Source organism: Arctopsyche grandis, chromosome 7 (assembly GCF_051622035.1).
Source record: "Arctopsyche grandis isolate Sample6627 chromosome 7, ASM5162203v2, whole genome shotgun sequence".
NCBI classification, from domain to species: domain Eukaryota; kingdom Metazoa; phylum Arthropoda; class Insecta; order Trichoptera; family Hydropsychidae; genus Arctopsyche; species Arctopsyche grandis.
This window is the reverse complement of record NC_135361.1, coordinates 27,727,956-27,747,301: the sequence shown is the minus strand read 5'-3', so window position 1 is coordinate 27,747,301 and position 19,346 is coordinate 27,727,956. Positions and strand designations below refer to the sequence as shown.

General features: G+C 32.4%; 1 protein-coding gene across 1 annotated transcript; it reads left to right on the top strand.

Annotated features, from left to right (window-relative positions):
- The first annotated feature begins 1,740 nt into the window (after positions 1–1,740).
- LOC143914467 (transmembrane protease serine 9-like) lies at positions 1,741–18,001 on the top strand. The gene is made up of 16 exons (XM_077434695.1): positions 1,741–1,924; positions 2,084–2,108; positions 4,404–4,591; positions 4,664–4,870; positions 6,310–6,447; positions 6,530–6,648; positions 6,849–7,025; positions 7,128–7,293; positions 9,277–9,474; positions 10,243–10,346; positions 11,898–12,060; positions 12,140–12,413; positions 12,645–12,791; positions 12,859–12,991; positions 17,415–17,546; positions 17,661–18,001. Exons 1-16 carry the CDS (start codon positions 1,879–1,881, stop codon positions 17,892–17,894), a joined length of 2,451 nt encoding a protein of 816 aa, XP_077290821.1. The 5' UTR covers positions 1,741–1,878; the 3' UTR covers positions 17,895–18,001.
- The last annotated feature ends 1,345 nt before the right edge of the window (positions 18,002–19,346 follow it).

Sequence of the window (19,346 nt, the reverse complement as noted above, 5' to 3'; positions counted from 1 at the left end):
TAGTAGTTTGGGAGAAAATCGAATTCAAAAACTTAAAAAAAAGAGGACACCTATAAAGGGAGGTACCATTTCCGGTCAACTTAAAAAATTGAAAAAAATTTACGTAGTGTCTATAAGAATTTCATTAACCGATACTAAGTTTCGGTTCGATAGGACTAACGGTGTTGAAAAAATCCCCAAAGTACACAGACACACACACACAGACACACACACAGACACACACACATTTTTTCTAGATCATTAAAACGTGATCAGTAATCGATTCTGAGTTCGAATCAGTCAAAATCTCGAGTTCGAATTTTCGCATGATCACAAAACTTCATCTATTGTTACTACGTACATAGATAAAGTAAAAATGATGCATGGTAAACGCACATTAATACAGGAGGAAAAGCCTGTTCCTCTTGTTTCTGTTGTATCCTGCTCGCGCAAATTAAGTGAGTATGTACCGTTTACCATGCATCATTTTTTTTTGATCTTTCGACTTAAGATCTTTCGATTTTCGATCTTTGCCTTCCGATATTTGCGTTTTCTGTAATTTAACATTCTGTCTCGTCACGTAGACCCGTATGTACATATGTACATACATACTATATACATACATATACTATACTAGTGTATTTACCCGGCTTCGTTCGGTATTTGTAATATAAACTACTTAACCATGGCCAATCTAATAGTAAACATTTTATTAAATTTATTTGAATAGTTTTTTTTTATTTAAATTTACACAAGTCTCATACAAGATCATTTTTTCCGTTAACATTATGTCACGTTACCATTTTGTCCGAAACCATCTAGTCACGTAAACATCTTGTCCGTATCTATTTTTTCGTAGACATTGTGTCGTTACACGTTTGCCCCGTAGACATTTTGTTGCGACACCTTTTTAAGTATATGAGAGGTTTTCTGATGTATTTCACTGTCAAATGCTTCTTTAAAATAATTTAAACATAATCATTATATATATATATATATATATATATATATATATATATATATATATATATATATATATATATATATATATATATATATATTTATATATATATATATATATATATATATATATATATATATATATATATATATATATATATATTTATATATATATATATATATATATATATATATATATATATATGTTATATATGTATATATGTATATATGTTACACTGATTCTGTATTCCCCAGTCGAATAAAGCATATCACATATAACGCCAATTTGTATGACGTATTTAAATATTTTTTAGAATTCTTCAAACAACACTCCAATGAAAATAACGACGAAAAACTCCGTTCTGATGAACACTCTAAAATATAAAGATTTGATTGAAAGAGTCAAAGAAGTAAGAAAAGTAAGGAATCATTCCAATAAAAATTGGATATTGAACCATTACAACGTGTTATTTGGGGTAGAGAGCATCTAATATTCAAGATGGCAGATTCAGTGAGTCATCGAACGTGTATTCGGAATATGAAATCCTCAAAGTGGCAGTTAAAGTATATTTTCACTGCTAGTATGAAATCACTGTAATATATGTGCATTCTTGTTGACACCTCGGCATCTCTGTATGAGAACCTGCATTGAAAAGGGCATCTCTTGTTCCAAAGCCACGTGTAACATATAATCTAACTGTGTGTGTCCTATTATTTTTTTCTGCTTGTCGTAAATGGACTCATTGATGCTATTTGGGAAAAAAATGGAGGAGTTTGGATTATTATTCATTTAGTTGTATCACATTGATAAATTATTCGTATCGAGCGACGAGGTCGTCAACAGGGTCTTATCGAGTATAATTCAATTACATAAAAAAAAGTTGATAGCTTTAGAATTCGACTGGAGACGACCGACTTAAGTCGTAAAAGTGTTCAGCTATGCTTACTTGGATGAGATGGAATTGGATATTGATAATCTTGCCAAGTTGGTTTTACTTTTTTGCTGACTAGCATTTATTGATTTAATTTATAACGAAAATGCATAATGACGACAGACATATTTACATAGCTTCTCGATATAAGCTTATCACCTCACTTTTACAGCTCGATTTCCCATAATAACTCAAAATATTGATTTTTTCAGATATGAGTAGTGTTCTAGCTCAGGGGTAAGTTTATATATTCAGGTTAATCATACTATTTTTATTGCATACAAAATTATCTTGTTATGTATGATTATGTTATACATATGTATATATGAACATATGAATTTTCTATCATGTTTTGTTTAAAAAAAAATTGAATTACGAGATTCTTTCATGGAAACAGAGTAATTTGAATCCTTTTTACTTTATCTATGTACGTAGTAACAATAGATGAAGTTTTGTGATCATGCGAAAATTCGAACTCGAGATTTTGACTGATTCGAACTCAGAATCGATCACTGATCACGTTTTCATGATCTAGAAAAAATGTGTGTGTGTGTGTGTGTGTGTCTGTGTGGGTGTGTATTTTGGGGATATTTTTAACACCGTTAGTCCTATCGAACTGAAACTTAGTATCGGTTACTGAAATTCTTATCGACACGACGTAAATTTTTTTCAAATTTTTAAGTTGACCGGAAATGGTACCTCGCCTTATAGGTGTCCTCTTTTTTTAAGTTTTTGAATTCAATTATCTCCCAAACCACTAATTGAATCGGACTGAATTTTTTTTAAATATAATACAAATAATAATTTTTATAACCTCATATTTTTTAAATATTTCTATCTGAACCGGAAGCAGTACTTTTACTCTAGAGAATCGAAGTTTTTTATGTTTTTTTCAGAAACCTTTTGGTTTATTGAACTGAAATTTCATATCTAGAAGTTTAAGTTTAATACCAAGTTAATTATAAAATTTAGTTAGCATCCGTCAACCGGAAGTAGCAGTTTACTCTTGTTCGATTTTTCTTCCACTATTTTTTTCGACCCCTTAAACATGTGTGTTCGTCACAAAAAAATTCAAGTATAATTCTTGTTGCAATTTGATGAAACTGAAAAAAAATTATTAAATTTTATAAACCGGAAGTGGGATTTTTTTCACTTAGAAAGGTTGAAAATGTTGTGCCCACTACTCTGTCCACACCCCTGAACGTATTAAGCTGAAAATTTATATTTCTATCCTTTATGTACTAACTTAGATCTGGTAGGGTTTTGGTCAGAATTCGTAAACCGGAAGTAGTATTTTTTTTAAAAACAATATTTCATTATTTTTTCATTATTTTATTTTGACCTTTTAAATTGTTTTAAGCTTCTTGATATTTAATGTGTATAATAAAAATAGTGATTTTAAGTAAAAATAAAAAAAAAATTACTTAATTTAATGAACCGGAAGTGGGATTTTTTTCCTCGTAGAAAGGTCAAAAATGTTGTGCCCACTACTCTGTCCGCACCCCTGATCGTATTAAGCTGAAAATTTATATTTCTATCCTTTATGTACTAACTTAGAGCTGGTAGGGTTTTGGTCAGAATTCGTAAACCGGAAGTAGTATTTTTTTTTAAAACAATATTTCATTATTTTATTTTGACCTTTTAAATTGATTTAAGCTTCTTGATATTTATTGTGTATAATAAAAATAGTAATTTTAAGTAAAAATAAAAAAAATCACTTAATTAATTGAACCGGAAGTGGGATTTTTTCTTCGTAGAAAGGTCAAAAATGTTGTGCCCACTACTCTGTCCACACCCCTGAACGTATTAAGCTGAAAATTTATATTTCTATCCTTTATGTACTAACTTAGATCTGGTAGGGTTTTGGTCAGAATTCGAAAACCAGAAGTAGTATTTTTTTTTAAAACAATAATTCATTATTTTTCAATTATTTTATTTTGACCTTTTAAATTGTTTTAAGCTTCTTGATATTTATTGTGTATAATAAAAATAGTGGTTTTAAGTAAAAATAAAAAAAAAATTACTTAATTTAATGAACCGGAAGTGGGATTTTTTTCCTCGTAGAAAGGTCAAAAATGTTGTGCCCACTACTCTGTCCGCACCCCTGAACGTATTAAGCTGAAAATTTATATTTCTATCCTTTATGTACTAACTTAGAGCTGGTAGGGTTTTGGTCAGAATTTGTAAACCGGAAGTAGAATTTTTTTTTAAAACAATATTTCATTATTTTATTTTGACCTTTAAAATTATTTTTATTTTCTTGATATTTAATGAGTATAATACTGATAGTGATTTTTAGTAATAAAAAAAATTTGAACAAAATCTGATTACCGGAAGTAGATCTTTTGTTTTGTGCAAGTTTCCATACATTTGCGCTCAATTTGTATCGCTATCATAGTCATCAGTTCAATATCGAATTTTGTTTTGTAACCTTCTTATATTCATCAAATACATAGATAAAGTCATGGGTTGGTCACACCCGAATTTTTTTCATTATGAAGCACATAAAACGCTTTTACCCCGGTGTTTTAGGTGCATTTCTCCGCCGAATACAATTATCGGTACATATTTTATCAATGGAGCTACTGTTGTCGTTGGTGCAAATGTAAATCCGTATTCTACCCTGACATACGAATGTGAAGATATGTACACCAAATCTGGAAGTCAGAGTTTGTATTGTGGAGCTAATGGTACTTGGATCGGTACCATGAAATGTTCCAGTAAGCCAAAGTGAATTATCATAGAACCATCGATTTTAGAGTTCATTTTACTCATTTAAATATTTGTTACAGAGAAATGTGAACTTCCCTATTCGCTTACATTAGACTTCACATGTTCTTTAGGCAATAACTATATTAACTGTGACAAAGTAATGGAACATGGCTCCATTGTAAAACCAAAATGTAAGCCATTACACAAGCTCAGCAAAAATCAGATTATGAAAGGAGTGACCTGTAATAATGGAAGATGGTCTAATACTTTTAGAGAATGTGTTACCGGTAAGTTTTTTGAAGACTTCATATTATCTCAAATAAAAAAATGCTATAGAATAATTTGATACCTTCTTATTAGTAAAGGGTTGATTGGCAATGGTCTACTTTGAAAAACGTCCACTTCAAATGTTAATACATACATATGTACATACATATCATCATCATCATCATTTACAGCCATTCGCCATCCACTGCTGGATGAAGGCCTCTCCAACACGCTTCCACTCGTCTCTGTTTTGCGCAACATTCATCCATCTCATTCCGCACATTTTCCTAATTTCGTTCACCCATCTTCCTTGCGGTCTTCCTTTTACTCTTTTGCCTTCTCTCGGGTACCATTCAAGTACTTCTTTTGTCCACCTTTCGTCCATCCTCCTAGCTACGTGACCCGCCCATTGCCATTTCAATCTCTTCACTCTATCCACTATGTCCACTACCTTTGTCATATTTCTCACCCACGTGTTCCGCTTTCTGTCTTTCCTCGTTATGCCAAGCATACAGCGTTCCATACTTCTTTGAGTGCATTGGATTTTATTTAGCATCTTGGCGTTCAGTGTCCAAGTTTCACATCCATACGTCATCACTGGCAAAACGCATTGATCAAAGATCCTTTTCTTCAGGCAGAGTGGCATTTTTGATTTAAAAACAGCATTCATCCGTCCAAATGCACTCCATCCTAATTTCATACGTCTCTTTATCTCTTCATTTTTACTACCAGACATGTCAATTATTTGACCTAAATATAAATAATTATTTACTACTTCTACTGGTTTATCATCTAAGGGGATGCTATCAGGCATGCAATAACTATTGAACATTAGTTTAGTCTTATCTACGTAAATTTTTAATCCTACTTTTCTACTTTCCCTGTCCAGCTGTGTTAGTCTGATAAGTAGGTCAGCTGAATCACGAGCTACTAAAACTATATCGTCTGCGAACCGAAGGTGACTCAAAAAGCGACCGTTGATGATTACTCCGGCTGTATCCCAATCCAAGTTCCTGAAAACTCCCTCAAGCACCGCATTGAATAACTTGGGCGAGATTGTATCTTCTTGTCTTACTCCTTTTCCTATGCTAAATCTATCTGTACCTGAAAAAATTTTAACCGAAGCTGTGGCATTCTTATATATTGCAGCTAACAGTCCCACATAGGGTTCCATATATATATATATATACATATATATATATATATATATATATATATATATATATATATATATATATATATATATATATATATATATATATATATATATATATATATATATATATATATATATATATATATATATATATATATATATATATATGAGGTTTCGGGTTTTCAGTCCTCTTAATATTGAACCGAATATATAAGTTTTATGTGATTCCAAAATTAAATTTGACAAAAGAGTGTTTTGTTTTACAATAGTTATTCTAAAAATGTGTGTATCTTTGGCTTTCAGATTGTGGGAAAGAGAGAGGTATAGCCGTACCATTACGAGAATTATCCCCTTGGCATGTGGGTGTCTACCAGCTAAAAAATCAAGTATACGAACAAGTATGCGGTGGTACAATAGTCAGCAGGAAATTTGTTGTTAGCGGTCTGATGATCATATTAATAAAGAAAGGTTAAAAAATTATTGATGTTTTTTTTTCATTTATGTTTTTTGTGTGTATTTAAAGCTGCACACTGTTTTTTACAAACTCCATACGAAGATTTCTACGCCGTAGCAGCTGGAAAACTTTACAGGGCCTGGGACCACAAAGAGAAAGACGATTTCCCTTATATTCAAAGGAAAATGGTAAAGTAATGGTTTTCATTGATAAATAATTAAAATAGTAATTTAGTCTAATAAATTAAGAAATCTATACAATCTTCTTCGATAGTTTGTCGTTTCGCACAAAGACCGTAGCACATCAGTCACACCAGATCGTTATGCTATTGTCATAAGAAGTTTTAGTTTGAATTGTGTATAAACAGTTAATAAATTTTCTTCTTTAGATAGAAAAAGTTCAAATACCAAACACTTACTTTGGATTTGACAATAATTTGGAGGACGATATAGCAGTCGTCGTTGTAAAGACTCCATTTGATTTTTATCCACAAGTTCACGCCGCTTGTCTTGATGTCAACGATGTAGATTTGAAAACCTATATTTCTTACAATAATGAAGGAAAAGTAAGTACAACTTTTCATTTGTAATTGATTATTTTGTTAAATGTTTAACTTGTACAGTTTGAGTAGATGTAAGATGTAAATATGTATAATGATTTTCCACAGGTCGTGGGTTGGGGTGTCACTAAAGAAGGAGATATTCTGTCCTCATCGAATGTGTTAATGAAAGCAGACATACAAATCATTAATCGCAACGATTGTATAAATAAGGTTCCAAGAGAGTTCACCAAATTTGTGAGTGCCACCAAATTCTGTGTGAAGGGAGTCAGAAGTAAGCTTGGGACTGATCGAGACAGTTTAACATAACTCATTCTATAAATAAACATATGTACATAATACGTATGAAAAATTAAAAAAAACCTCTTACTAATCTAAAATCTCTAAGATGACGACTGTTAAACTGTTTACATACATACACTCAGCGCAAAGCGAAGCTTATCAGTTGCATCACATGCAAATAACGATATATTTTAAAAGACTAGGAAAGGAATTTAAAATAACAGTTTTCGTATTACTTTCTACAACTCCTCTTCATCAATATGCAGTTAAAAAAAAGCGATTTCGTCAATAGATAACATTATGAGGGGAATCATTGTAAATTTGGAGTAAAAATGAACATTATTTTTATACCTGGAGTAGATTTCATAAATCAAAAAATCGATAAAAACGGATTTTTTTTCTTTTTCAAGCTTTTCAACATATCAAGGGGACTTCAAATAATAGTAGGGAATACAAATAAAAATGTTTTTTTATTTTAATATTTAATGGGACCCCCTTTGTTTTTAATAAATAGTTTTATTCGTTTAAGTAGTGATTCATATTATTTTTTTAATAATTCATCACTAATTTCACTGTAGCATACATCATAAATAATGTATTTTAATTATTTTATCGTTTTTGGTTTCTTATCGCCAATTTTTTTGCCTATTTTGCTTCACATATTTTTGATTATATTTAGATCCGAGCTATTTCCTGGCCATTCAATAGAGTTTATACCTAAACTATCTTTATCTTGATCGATATTTAAAAAAAAAGCAAATGGTGATATACCAATGCATTAAAAATAATTAAAATTAATTGTGAAAACAATTTGAATACTATGAAATTTTGAACGATGCGCCGGTGCTGAATCATCGTGAAAGACAAGATCCTTAACCATTTCCGGTAAGCCTTCTAACGTAGGAATAATGCTTTTATCGATGATTTTTTTATACTCCTGTGAGTTGACTATCCCATCTAGTTTAATGATTGACCCAACATCATACCGTGTGATGGCCCCCAATACCATACCATGGCGAATGTTAAACAGTCAGCGCTTAGCACGATTCTTTATAGCGTTCGCCTCATTTTCGTCGTACTAGCGCAATCCCATCTGATCCAATCAGGTTGAATTTGGATTCATCTGAGAAAGTAGTCGTCTCCCAATCTTGAACTGTCCAATTTTTCTTCTCTTTGGCCCACCAAAGACGAGTATCCTTCATTTTCTTCGTGAGGAGGGTTTTTTTTTGCACGGCGCCGTTAAAATAGAGCAAGTTCATTTAGTTTATATTGAACTGTTCTAAGTCTTAATATTTTTTCCAACTTCAACGAACTCAGACCTAATTTCTGACGCAGTTTTGACATTGTTTTGAAGTAAAATTCTCCTTAAAATCCGTTCGTCTCGAGAAGTCAGTTTTTTGCCATTTTTCCTCTTTCGACAGGTGTTATGTCCATTGTTTTTTTATACTTCTTAAAAAATACAGTTATTGTAGGTAGAATGTGTCCCCGTTCGTCGATAAATTTCCGCAAAAGAATAATTTTCCTCCCAGAAAGTGACAATTTTTGATTTCTCGGCGATGGACAAAAATTCATATTTTACGCTCAACGCTCACAACACTAAAAAAAAACACGCACTACTTGAAAGTCTGGGGGAAACTGACTTTAAAACTTTTTGGCAACAATACGTTAAGGTATGTTGAAAACAACTGTAAAAGTATAAAAACAAAATTGCCAGAAAGTGAGACCCAATAGGGCAAAAAATGGGCCATTCTGGTAAAATTTGTGACTGATAAGTAGTCACCGGAGCCTGAGGGGGCCGTGTATTGTTCAAAGGTTGTAAATGCATTGTTAAAGGTTTGCCGAACAATGGATAGCACTGTGACTATCCTACCTCTACTGATAAGCTTCGATTTGCGCTGGGTGTAGGTCAGAATAAATCGAATAGGCATATGAATTAATAATTCAAATATGTACATACATATGTGACGTTTTACAGATATGACAATCTGCAACGGAGATAGCGGTGGTGGAATACTTGTAAGAGTCCCAGATAAGGGAATTCCCCGGTGGTATCTCATGGGCGTGGTCAGTGTTGGAATCCTCGATGCCCAGAGAACTACTTGTCAAACTAACACCTATACAGCTGTAACCAGTGTTCAAAGTCATGCGGATTTCATTGTTAATGAGTTGCAAAGTAAATCTGGAAATTGTTTTTTTATAAAAACCCGTAACTAGATGTATTGGGTATTTTCAAATTTCGTGTTATGTTTCCCAACTGGTATTTTTGACGTGTTTTCTATTATATCGAAGAAAAACGGTTCCCCGACAAAATGAATACGTGACATGATAATGGGACTACGGCGAAATGATAATGGGACATAATATTTCATTCATATGTTCAAAAACGATTTTTTTAACCGCTTAGACGCCCAGCCGACGCGCTGAGCGTATAATAGATACGGCTGTTTGCGCCTTAAGGCGCTTTGGGCAGCTAAGCGGTTAACTAAACAAAACGTACAGGAATTCAATAAAATGTGTGATGACAAAGATCTATATCCAACTGTAAATGCTATTCACAATTAACAGAATTTTATAATATCTTAGTATGTTCAATGTACTTCATCATCTAAAACTTTGTTTTTTTTTTTTAATTATTAAAATTACCATAATGATAGGTAATATTTTGAAGTAAATCAACGTTTTGATATCTAAAAAAAAATACTAGTAAGCTAAATACCTTAGAATGTTATAATTAGACTTTCAAATACACGTGATATCAAAATTTCACCAGTTTCAAATGTAATTTAACCTGCAGAATGAATTTTGGCAAGGTCGAAACCCTTTTTAATCTTTTTGAAAAATAATCTACAAAACCTTCAGTCTAGTTTTCGTGAATATATATTAATGTGATTGTGAAATTTTCTTCAATTTATGCACCTACATTGGATTTTTTAAATTTCAGGTAGCGATTGTTCTCTACTCGATGGCACTCCTGGTGTATGTAAGTATTTAAGCGAATGTAAAAAAGCCCAAGAACAGTTAAATAAAAATGGAATAAATCCAACGGTACATTTTTTTTATTAAGTTTCACATCTAATATGTATGTATGAGGAAATTTTTATGAGATTTTACATATATATCAGGGCTTTAAAATGTCGGAGTCGCTTTAAAATTTAACCGATTCCGACTCTATTTTACAATTTTATTTTAAGATTCGACTCCGAATCGGACTTCAAACTCCAACTCCAACTTGAACGTTTTTTCTAGCCAACGCATAAAATTGTTATAAAGATAATGGCGTCAGGGGCGCTGGGGGCGAATGCCCCGGAACGTCGGAGGCGCCGGGGGCGCTGGGGGTAAAGGCGTCGAGGCGTCGGCGATGCACAAAACGTAATTCGTAATCACTTCGTAATTTCTAATTCGTGCATCAATTTCTTTCCGAAACCAGTCGATTCAATATCTTTAACTTTATTTTTATTCGAGTTTCAATTCCTTTTCAAAACCAAATCAAAGTTGGGACCGTTGAAATCAACGGGCCCAACACTAGTAGGTTTATAAAGTGTACCTGAGCCTGCACCACTGTGGATGGAGTCTTTTACTTTTTTTCTATATGTCCTACAGCTGGACATCGGACTCCTTTTTTTTCTTGCATCCCTCTGACGAAATGCCCATAATCGCGCCCACTCGCTTCCAAGAATCATGGACCATATATTTTTTTATGGTGCTTATGTTTGACCTGCCATATTATTGGCTCTTCTTGTACACATTCAATAAGTTTTAGCTCCTGACTTCTACACCAAGAGACGCTCATTTGAAGTGTGTTTCAGAGACACCCAGCAACTCGGTACCGGGTCTCGAACGCATCCAACTCGCGAACGCGCGTTGGATGCGTTCGTGAACGTTCGGGAACCCTCTCTCGCGGGACAAAAACCGGGGAACGCAATAACGCACGAAATCAACGCGCGAAACGCACACACTCACATTCTGACTCACACACACGGTGTTCGCAGCCGCAAACGATGCGAGTGAAGAGCCCGCTTTAGTTCGTAATCGATTTTGTCGTGTGACGAAGTTTGTGTTCTTATCCAATCGTTTTCAAACTTTTCCATTTTGCTCGGTTTGGTCATCAATATAAGTGAGCCATTACGATGGTGAAAAATAATCGTAATGTTTGAAAATACTGCATCTTCGTTCACGGTGACGTCTATCGTCCACACTGTCGTATTTGTCCACACTTTTCTGATAGTTTTTTTCCCTTTTCGCCCCTCTCTCCCTATGGCAGATTGAGCACTTTGCCATACTCATGATCAAAGTTTACGGAGAGAATTAATGATTTCTCAATTAGGTTTTTTTATATGCATTTATTTTTTATATATCTATTGTCTTAATTTTATAAACAAAATATAGAAGAGGTTAGTTTTTTAAAAAAAATTTTTTATATATCACGTTTTTTTACGACTCGAACTTTAATTTCACAGCCCTGATAAATGTATGTACATAAATGGAAATGAAGAATGAGTGAGTTATTAGTGCGCATTCATATTATATAATATGTAAATAATCACTCCACACCACATTCGACTACACGAGACGTAAAAAGATGTTATTCTCTTTCAGATTTGCAGTTCTTCTGGTTCGCAATCAGTAGTGTGCTGTCCTAATGATGACCCAATTAAAAATACAACTCCAGCAAAATCAGCTGTGTCTTTAACGCACAAAGAATGCGACTTTCCAAAAGATGCTATCACCGTCAGCAGAACCGGTCAAAAGGCATGGGATAGTAAGTAACGAATGAAAACAAAATTAAATATTAGTAAAGATCCACCTTCGAATAACTTAAAATGTCCGCTTTGTCCAAGAATGTATTGATTTGGCTGAGTCGGTGTTTCCATGTGTGTCACTCGATCCAAGTTCGAATGCCTTAAAAATCAGAATGGACACATGCCAGCATACAGGCGTGGAGTTAATAATTGGAGGTACTGCTACCACACCTAATGAATTTCCACACCAAGCTCAATTAGGTTATGACAATGAAACTAAGAATGGAATTGAATGGAATCTTTGCGGAGGTACACTGATCAGTGAGCAGTGGGTTATGACCACTGCTCACTGCCATTTTAGCCGCAACAGTAGGTAAGTAAACATTACATATTTTAATGCCGATCATTCTATTAAAGCCAAGGAATAAGTGGGACCATTGATTACTCGAGAGATGTTTCTCTTCGGTGACAGTATGTACTTTATCAATGTTTTATTATAATCTGACTGCTACAACAGATTGGATAATCTGTAACCGTTATCAGTGGTCTCACTTCCGTATTCCGCTTAGATTGCTAAGCTTAAGTTGAACAAATTTTACTTCAGAGAATACGTCAAATATGTATGGCTTGCTCATGAAGATTTGGACAAGTATCCCGAATATCTATTTAATGTTGTTGAAAGAGTAATACACCCGGAATACCGAGCCCCATCCATTTACAACGACATAGGACTTTTAAAATTGGACAAAAAGTAAATTATACAGTTAATTGGTAATTGAAATATGTATATAAAAATTAATGATAAATAATTATTTCAGGGTCAAATATAGTGAAAAAATCCGACCTGCTTGTCTACACGTGGGTAATCAAATAAATGATCAAAAAGCCATAGCTACTGGCTGGGGAATAACGGATAACAAATTTGGTAATAAAAGCGATGCTTTACTCAAAGTGAGTATCACAAATTTGATTTACATATAAGCACATATGTATGTACATATGTTACACCCAATCCATCTATGTATATTGTCAAAAAATAAGTCACTTTCGTGATTTTTACTTTATGAATGTACGTAATAACAATAGATGTTACTTTATCTATGTACGTAGTAACAATAGATGAAGTTTTTTGATCATGCGAAAATTCTAACTCGAGATTTTGACCGATTCACAAAAACTTTGAGAAATCAAGGTCTTTGAAATAATTGGGAAAAGGCAGCACTAAACCATCCAAGTGGTCAATAAAAAGATTTTTACTTGCTTCAATATTGGCTGTGGCCCAGAAATCTTTGGAAAGTGAAAACATGTCCAACTCATTATTTTGTAAATTTGATTTCCATAACTTCAACTTTTTAATGAAAGCTTTTACTTTGTCTTTTTGAACAAGTGGATATATGTATTTGTGATCCCTGCATTGATTTATTTAAACCGCTCAATTTTCCAAAAATTTCAACCAAATACGCAAGTTTAACAATAACGTCCACAAATGTGCCTCTTCATGTTGGTTTTTTTCGAGAAAGGTTGCTTTTTCTTCTTTGATTTCAAAGACCCTTTGAATAATTTTTGCACGAGATAGCCAGCGAACTTCACAATAATACCCGGGTCGACCCGGGACAGACATTCCCGGGAATTCATGGAATTTTTGTTGTCCCGTGTCCCGGGAATTTTTATCTCGAATCCCGGGAATTGGATTTTAAAAAATCTTGAAAACATACAACATTTTCACGACTGCACGAAGGGAAATAATAAATCAAATACACAAAAATTCGTAAAATATTCTCAAAAATTAAAATCGAAGAAAGAAGAAGCCTAAGACTGATTTTATAACACAAAAATTAAATAATTCTGATTTTATACCGAACAAAACATTCTTTAAATGTTGTAATAAATGCGAATGTATATCCTACGGTGAAACTATTATGAAGCGAGTATATCCTTCTTGTATTGACGATTCCACAATGGAAGAAAATCTTTTAGATTCGGATGAAGATGAAATAATTGTGTGTTTGACGAATGAAGAATTAAATAAGGAGTTATTAAAGACGAATATACAAAATAACGTAAATAAAAATAGCCTCGACTTTAAAAAAGAAATTAAAATGTACATGCTGACAGGAGAAAAAACCGATAATTTAAAAAAAATGTTTTCGTCCCTTTTAACAATAAAACCAACTTCGACCGAAACTGAAAGAGTTTTTTCCATTGCTGAAAATTTTTGTACCGAATCTAGAATTAGATTTCGGATTCTCATTTAAATATTTCAGCATTCTTAAGAAGCTAGTTTAAATAAGTTTTCTGTTATAATTACATTTTTTCGAGTTAATAGATATATGTATTATGTATTGTTTTTTAAATAAATAAATATTTTTTTATTAATAAAAACTACATTAAATTGAAAAAAAAAATGTCCCGGGATCCCGGGAATCCCGGGATTCCTTTCTTTTTGACCAATGCTTGAAGACCTGCTTTGTGTCCGGACATTGATTGAGTTTTTATGTCGTTTTCTTCAAAAAAACTGTCTATTAAAAATTTCAAATGGGTTTACAAAATAATATATCTTTTAATATATTATTGAACTATAACTGAGCGTATGCAAAGGCGCGATTTTTAAAATCTTCCTCTCCGGATGATTATTTAAAGGAATTAAATGTATATAAAAAAATGAAAGAAAAATAAAAATAAACATTCATGCATTGAATTTTTTCTGTTAAGCTACGATATGAAGTATTATTTATTTGTAGATACTATGGTATGAAAATTATTTTTTTATTAAAAAGTTTTGGCGCCTCCCCTGGGAGGCGCGCCTCCCAGTTTGGAAACCGCTGCTCTAGAGAATCAAGGTTTTTTTTAATGTTTTTTCTATTTTTTACTGAACTGAAAATTCATATCTAGAAGTTTTAATTTAATACGAAGTTATATAATTTTTTTTCATTCGCTTGTGATATTGTCTGTCTATCTTAGACATAGCATTCACCTATGCGTAGATCCAAATATCGAATATTTATATTTTTACATACATTTTTCATCGTTGCTTCTGCTAGGATCTACGCTTCCACCATAAGAGAACTGAGAACACAAGGATTTTTGGGGATAATTCAAGGCTACATATAACCTTTTTAGCCAAATAAAAGACGGCTTGGCTTTCACTATTCCACATTTGATCTCAATCGTGTGACCTAACCTGTCTACTAAAGTCTAAAGCATAACTCCAGATATATCATCTTGTTGACGCTCTCCAAAAGCATTCCTTCAAATTCGCATGTCAATCCATCAGATGGGTATTTGCAGATATTCGTGTATTTTTTTGGGTCTACCTCACGGGACCGAAAGTGAAAAGGTCGAAAAAGCAAATATCGGAAGGTAAAGATAGAAAATCGAAAGATCTCAAGTCGAAAGATCAAAAAAAAAAAAAATTCGGGTGTGACCAACCCCTGACTTTATCCATATATTTGAGGAATATAAGAAGGTTACAAAACAAAATTCGATATTGAACTGATGACTATGATAGCGATACAAATTGAGCGCAAATGTATGGAAACTTGCACAAAACAAAAGTTCTACTTCCGGTTGTCAGATTTTGTTCAAATTTTTTTTATTACTAAAAATCACTATCAGTATTATACTCATTAAATATCAAGAAAATAAAAATAATTTTACAGGTCAAAATAAAATAATGACATATTGTTTTAAAAAAAAATACTACTTCCGGTTTACAAATTCTGACCAAAAGCCTACCAGCTCTAAGTTAGTACATAAAAGATATAAATGTAAATTTTCAGCTTAATACGTTCAGGGGTGTGGACAGAGTAGTGGGCACAACATTTTTGACCTTTCTACGAGGAAAAAAATCACACTTCCGGTTTATAAAATTTAATAATTTTTTTTTATTTTCATCACTTTGCTACAAGAATTATACTTGAATTTTTTTGTGACGAACACACATGTTTAAGGGGTCGAAAAAAATAGTGGAATAAAAAACGAACAAGAGTAAACTGCCACTTCCGGTTGACAGATGCTTACTAAATTTTATAAATAACTTGGTATTAAGCTTAAACTTCTAGATATGAAATTTCAGTTCAATAAACCAAAAAGTTTTTGAGAAAAACATAAAAAACCTCGATTCTCTGGAGTAAAAGTACTACTTCCGGTTCAGATAGAAATATTTAAAAAATATAAGGTTATAAAAATTATTATTTCTATCATATTTAAAAAAAATTCAGTCTGATTCAGTTAGTGGTTTGGGAGAAATTTGAATTCAAAAACTTAAAAAAAGAGGACACCTATAAGGGGAGGTACCATTTCCGGTCAACTTAAAAATTTGAAAAAAAATTACGACGTGTCGATAAGAATTTCATTAACCGATACTAAGTTTCATTTCGATAGGACTAACGGTGTTAAAAATATCCCCAAAATACACACACACACACACACATTTTTTCTAGATCATGAAAACGTGATCATTGATCGAGTTCGAATCAGTCAAAATCTCGAGTTCGAATTTTCGCATGATCACAAAACTTCATCTATTGTACGTACATAGATAAAGTAAAAAAAGGGTGCATGGTAAACGGTACTATGTATATATAATATACGAGTATATCAGTGGCATGCGGTGAAATTATCTCTCTTTTTGTCACACAGCCTTGTTTAATGTGCGCGCGCAGGATACGGGAGGAAAAGCCTGTTCCTGTTGTTCCGGTTTTATCCTGTTCGCGCAAATTAAGTGAGGATGTACGATGGGGGGGAGAGAGACTTTTACCGCACGCCACTGATATATATACTAACCGTTTTTCATATGTATGCATGATAAATTAATATTTTAGACTTTTTCATTTCGACTTTTTCACGGTCACCCATTTTTTTATATTTAATTCTATTGCATGACTCGGTCACACCTGCAATTCATCTCAAATGTCCGCCGTGATTATGGTGTCATCTGCAAAACTCAGATTTTTTATCAAAATAGCAAGACTATGTTCGTTTACTTTGATTCCCTCTTAGGTTCCTGACAATGCTTCTTCAAATATTTTTTCGGAATAGGAATTTAAGAACATTGGGGATAGTATGTATCCTAGTGAAACTCTATTGTATTACCTTTTGGGTTTAAAAGTTTTCTATTATTTTGTCGTTCACTCATTTTTTCATTTCACAGTGATTTTTAATGACAGTATAAATTTGCAATGACTCGGAGATCTTTATCATCTATGTTTATCCATAGATTGGGTAGGTAGTATCTGTATTATTGAATTCGTAGATTGTAGTATATCTTACTAAAGAACTACCATTATGAAATTAAAAATTGAATCAATTGTAGTTTTCATCATATATGGTCATTAGGGGCATGTCATTTTTATTTTTCCAAAAATGATTTCAGGTTACTTTAGATAAGTTCTCATATGAGGAATGCAGCCAGGTATATCGTCCTGAGCGAAAATCAATTAATGGAATCAGAAATGACACCCAAATATGTTATGGTGGAAAAACAGAAGCGAAAGATACTTGTCAGGTATTGTATTTTCCCCAGATAGAAAAATCTGTTTAGATGTTTGTTCTATTAATGAGGCAAATATAAAAATATTGATTTCGTTTGCACTGAACTAAAATTGATAATCACCTTTAGGGAGATGCTGGTGGTCCTCTTCAAATATACAATTATGGAGTACATTGCACTTACACTGTCATCGGAATTACTTCTGTCGGAAGAAGTTGTGGAATTGTCAACATGCCGGCCGTTTATACGAGAGTTTCAGCTTTCGTCCCTTGGATCGAAAGTGTGGTCTGGCCTAATTCGGACGAAACTGTAGTAATCAAAGATAAAATATCTAGTACAGAAGATTTTGTGTGGCCGGATTGAGTGGCCTAAAATAACGATAATAATTAATTATTCCATTATTAAGTATACTTGAGCATACGTATGAAAGTTTTATTATTTAAATGAAATAAAATTATTTTTAAAATTATTATTATTTGATTTTTGAATACTTCCAAAGCAGCAACCTTGTTTTTCATTGTATAAGTTACAGTCCAAATGTACATTTCGTTCGTTCATGAATACATTGTATAGTTTGTTTAGGTCTACGTGACTAGACAGAATGTTAAATTACAGAAAACACAAATATCGTAAGGCAAAGATCGAAAATCGAAAGATCTTAAATCGAAAGATCAAAAAAAAATTTGGGTGTGACCAACCCATGACTTTATCTATGTATTTGAGGAATATAAAAAGGTTACAAAACAAAATTCGATATTGAACTGATGACTATGATAGCGATACAAATTGAGCGCAAATGTATGGAAACTTGCACAAAACAAAAGTTCTACTTCCGGTTGTCAGATTTTGTTCAAATTTTTTTTTATTATTAAAAATCACTATCAGTCATTAAATCACTCATTAAATATCAAGAAAATAAAAATAATTTTAAAGGTCAAAATAAAATAATGAAATATTGTTTTAAAAAAAAATACTACTTCCGGTTTACAAATTCTAACCAAAACCCTACCAGCTCTAAGTTAGTACATAATGGATAGAAATATAAATTTTCAGCTTAATACGTTCAGGGGTGTGGACAGAGTAGTGGGCACAACATTTTTGACCTTTCTACGAGGAAAAAAATCCCACTTCCGGTTCATTAAATTAAGTAATTTTTTTTTATTTTTATTTAAAATCACTATTTTTATTATACACAATAAATATCAAGAAGCTTAAAACAATTTAAAAGGTCAAAATAAAATAATGAAATATTTAAAAAAAAAAAAATACTACTTCCGGTTTACGAATTCTGACCAAAACCCTACCAGCTCTAAGTTAGTACATAAAGGATAGAAATATAAATTTTCAGCTTAATACGTTCAGGGGTGTGGACAGAGTAGTGGGCACAACATTTTTGACCTTTCCAAGTGAAAAAAATCCCACTTCCGGTTTATAAAATTTAATAATTTTTTTTATTTTCATCACATTGCTACAAGAATTATAATTGAATTTTTTTGTGACGAACACACATGATTAAGGGGTCGAAAAAAATAGTGGAAGAAAAATCGAACAAGAGTAAACTGCCACTTCCGGTTGACAGATACTTACTAAATTTTATATATAACTTGGTATTAAGCTTAAACTTTTAGATATGAAATTTCAGTTCAATGAACCAAAAGGTTTCTGAGAAAAACATAAAAAACCAACTTTCGGTTCAGATAGAAATATTTAAAAAATATAAAGTTATAAAAATTATTATTTCTATTACATGTAAAAAAATTTCAGTCCGATTCAGTTAGCGGTTTGGGAGATAATTGAATTCAAAAACTTAAAAAA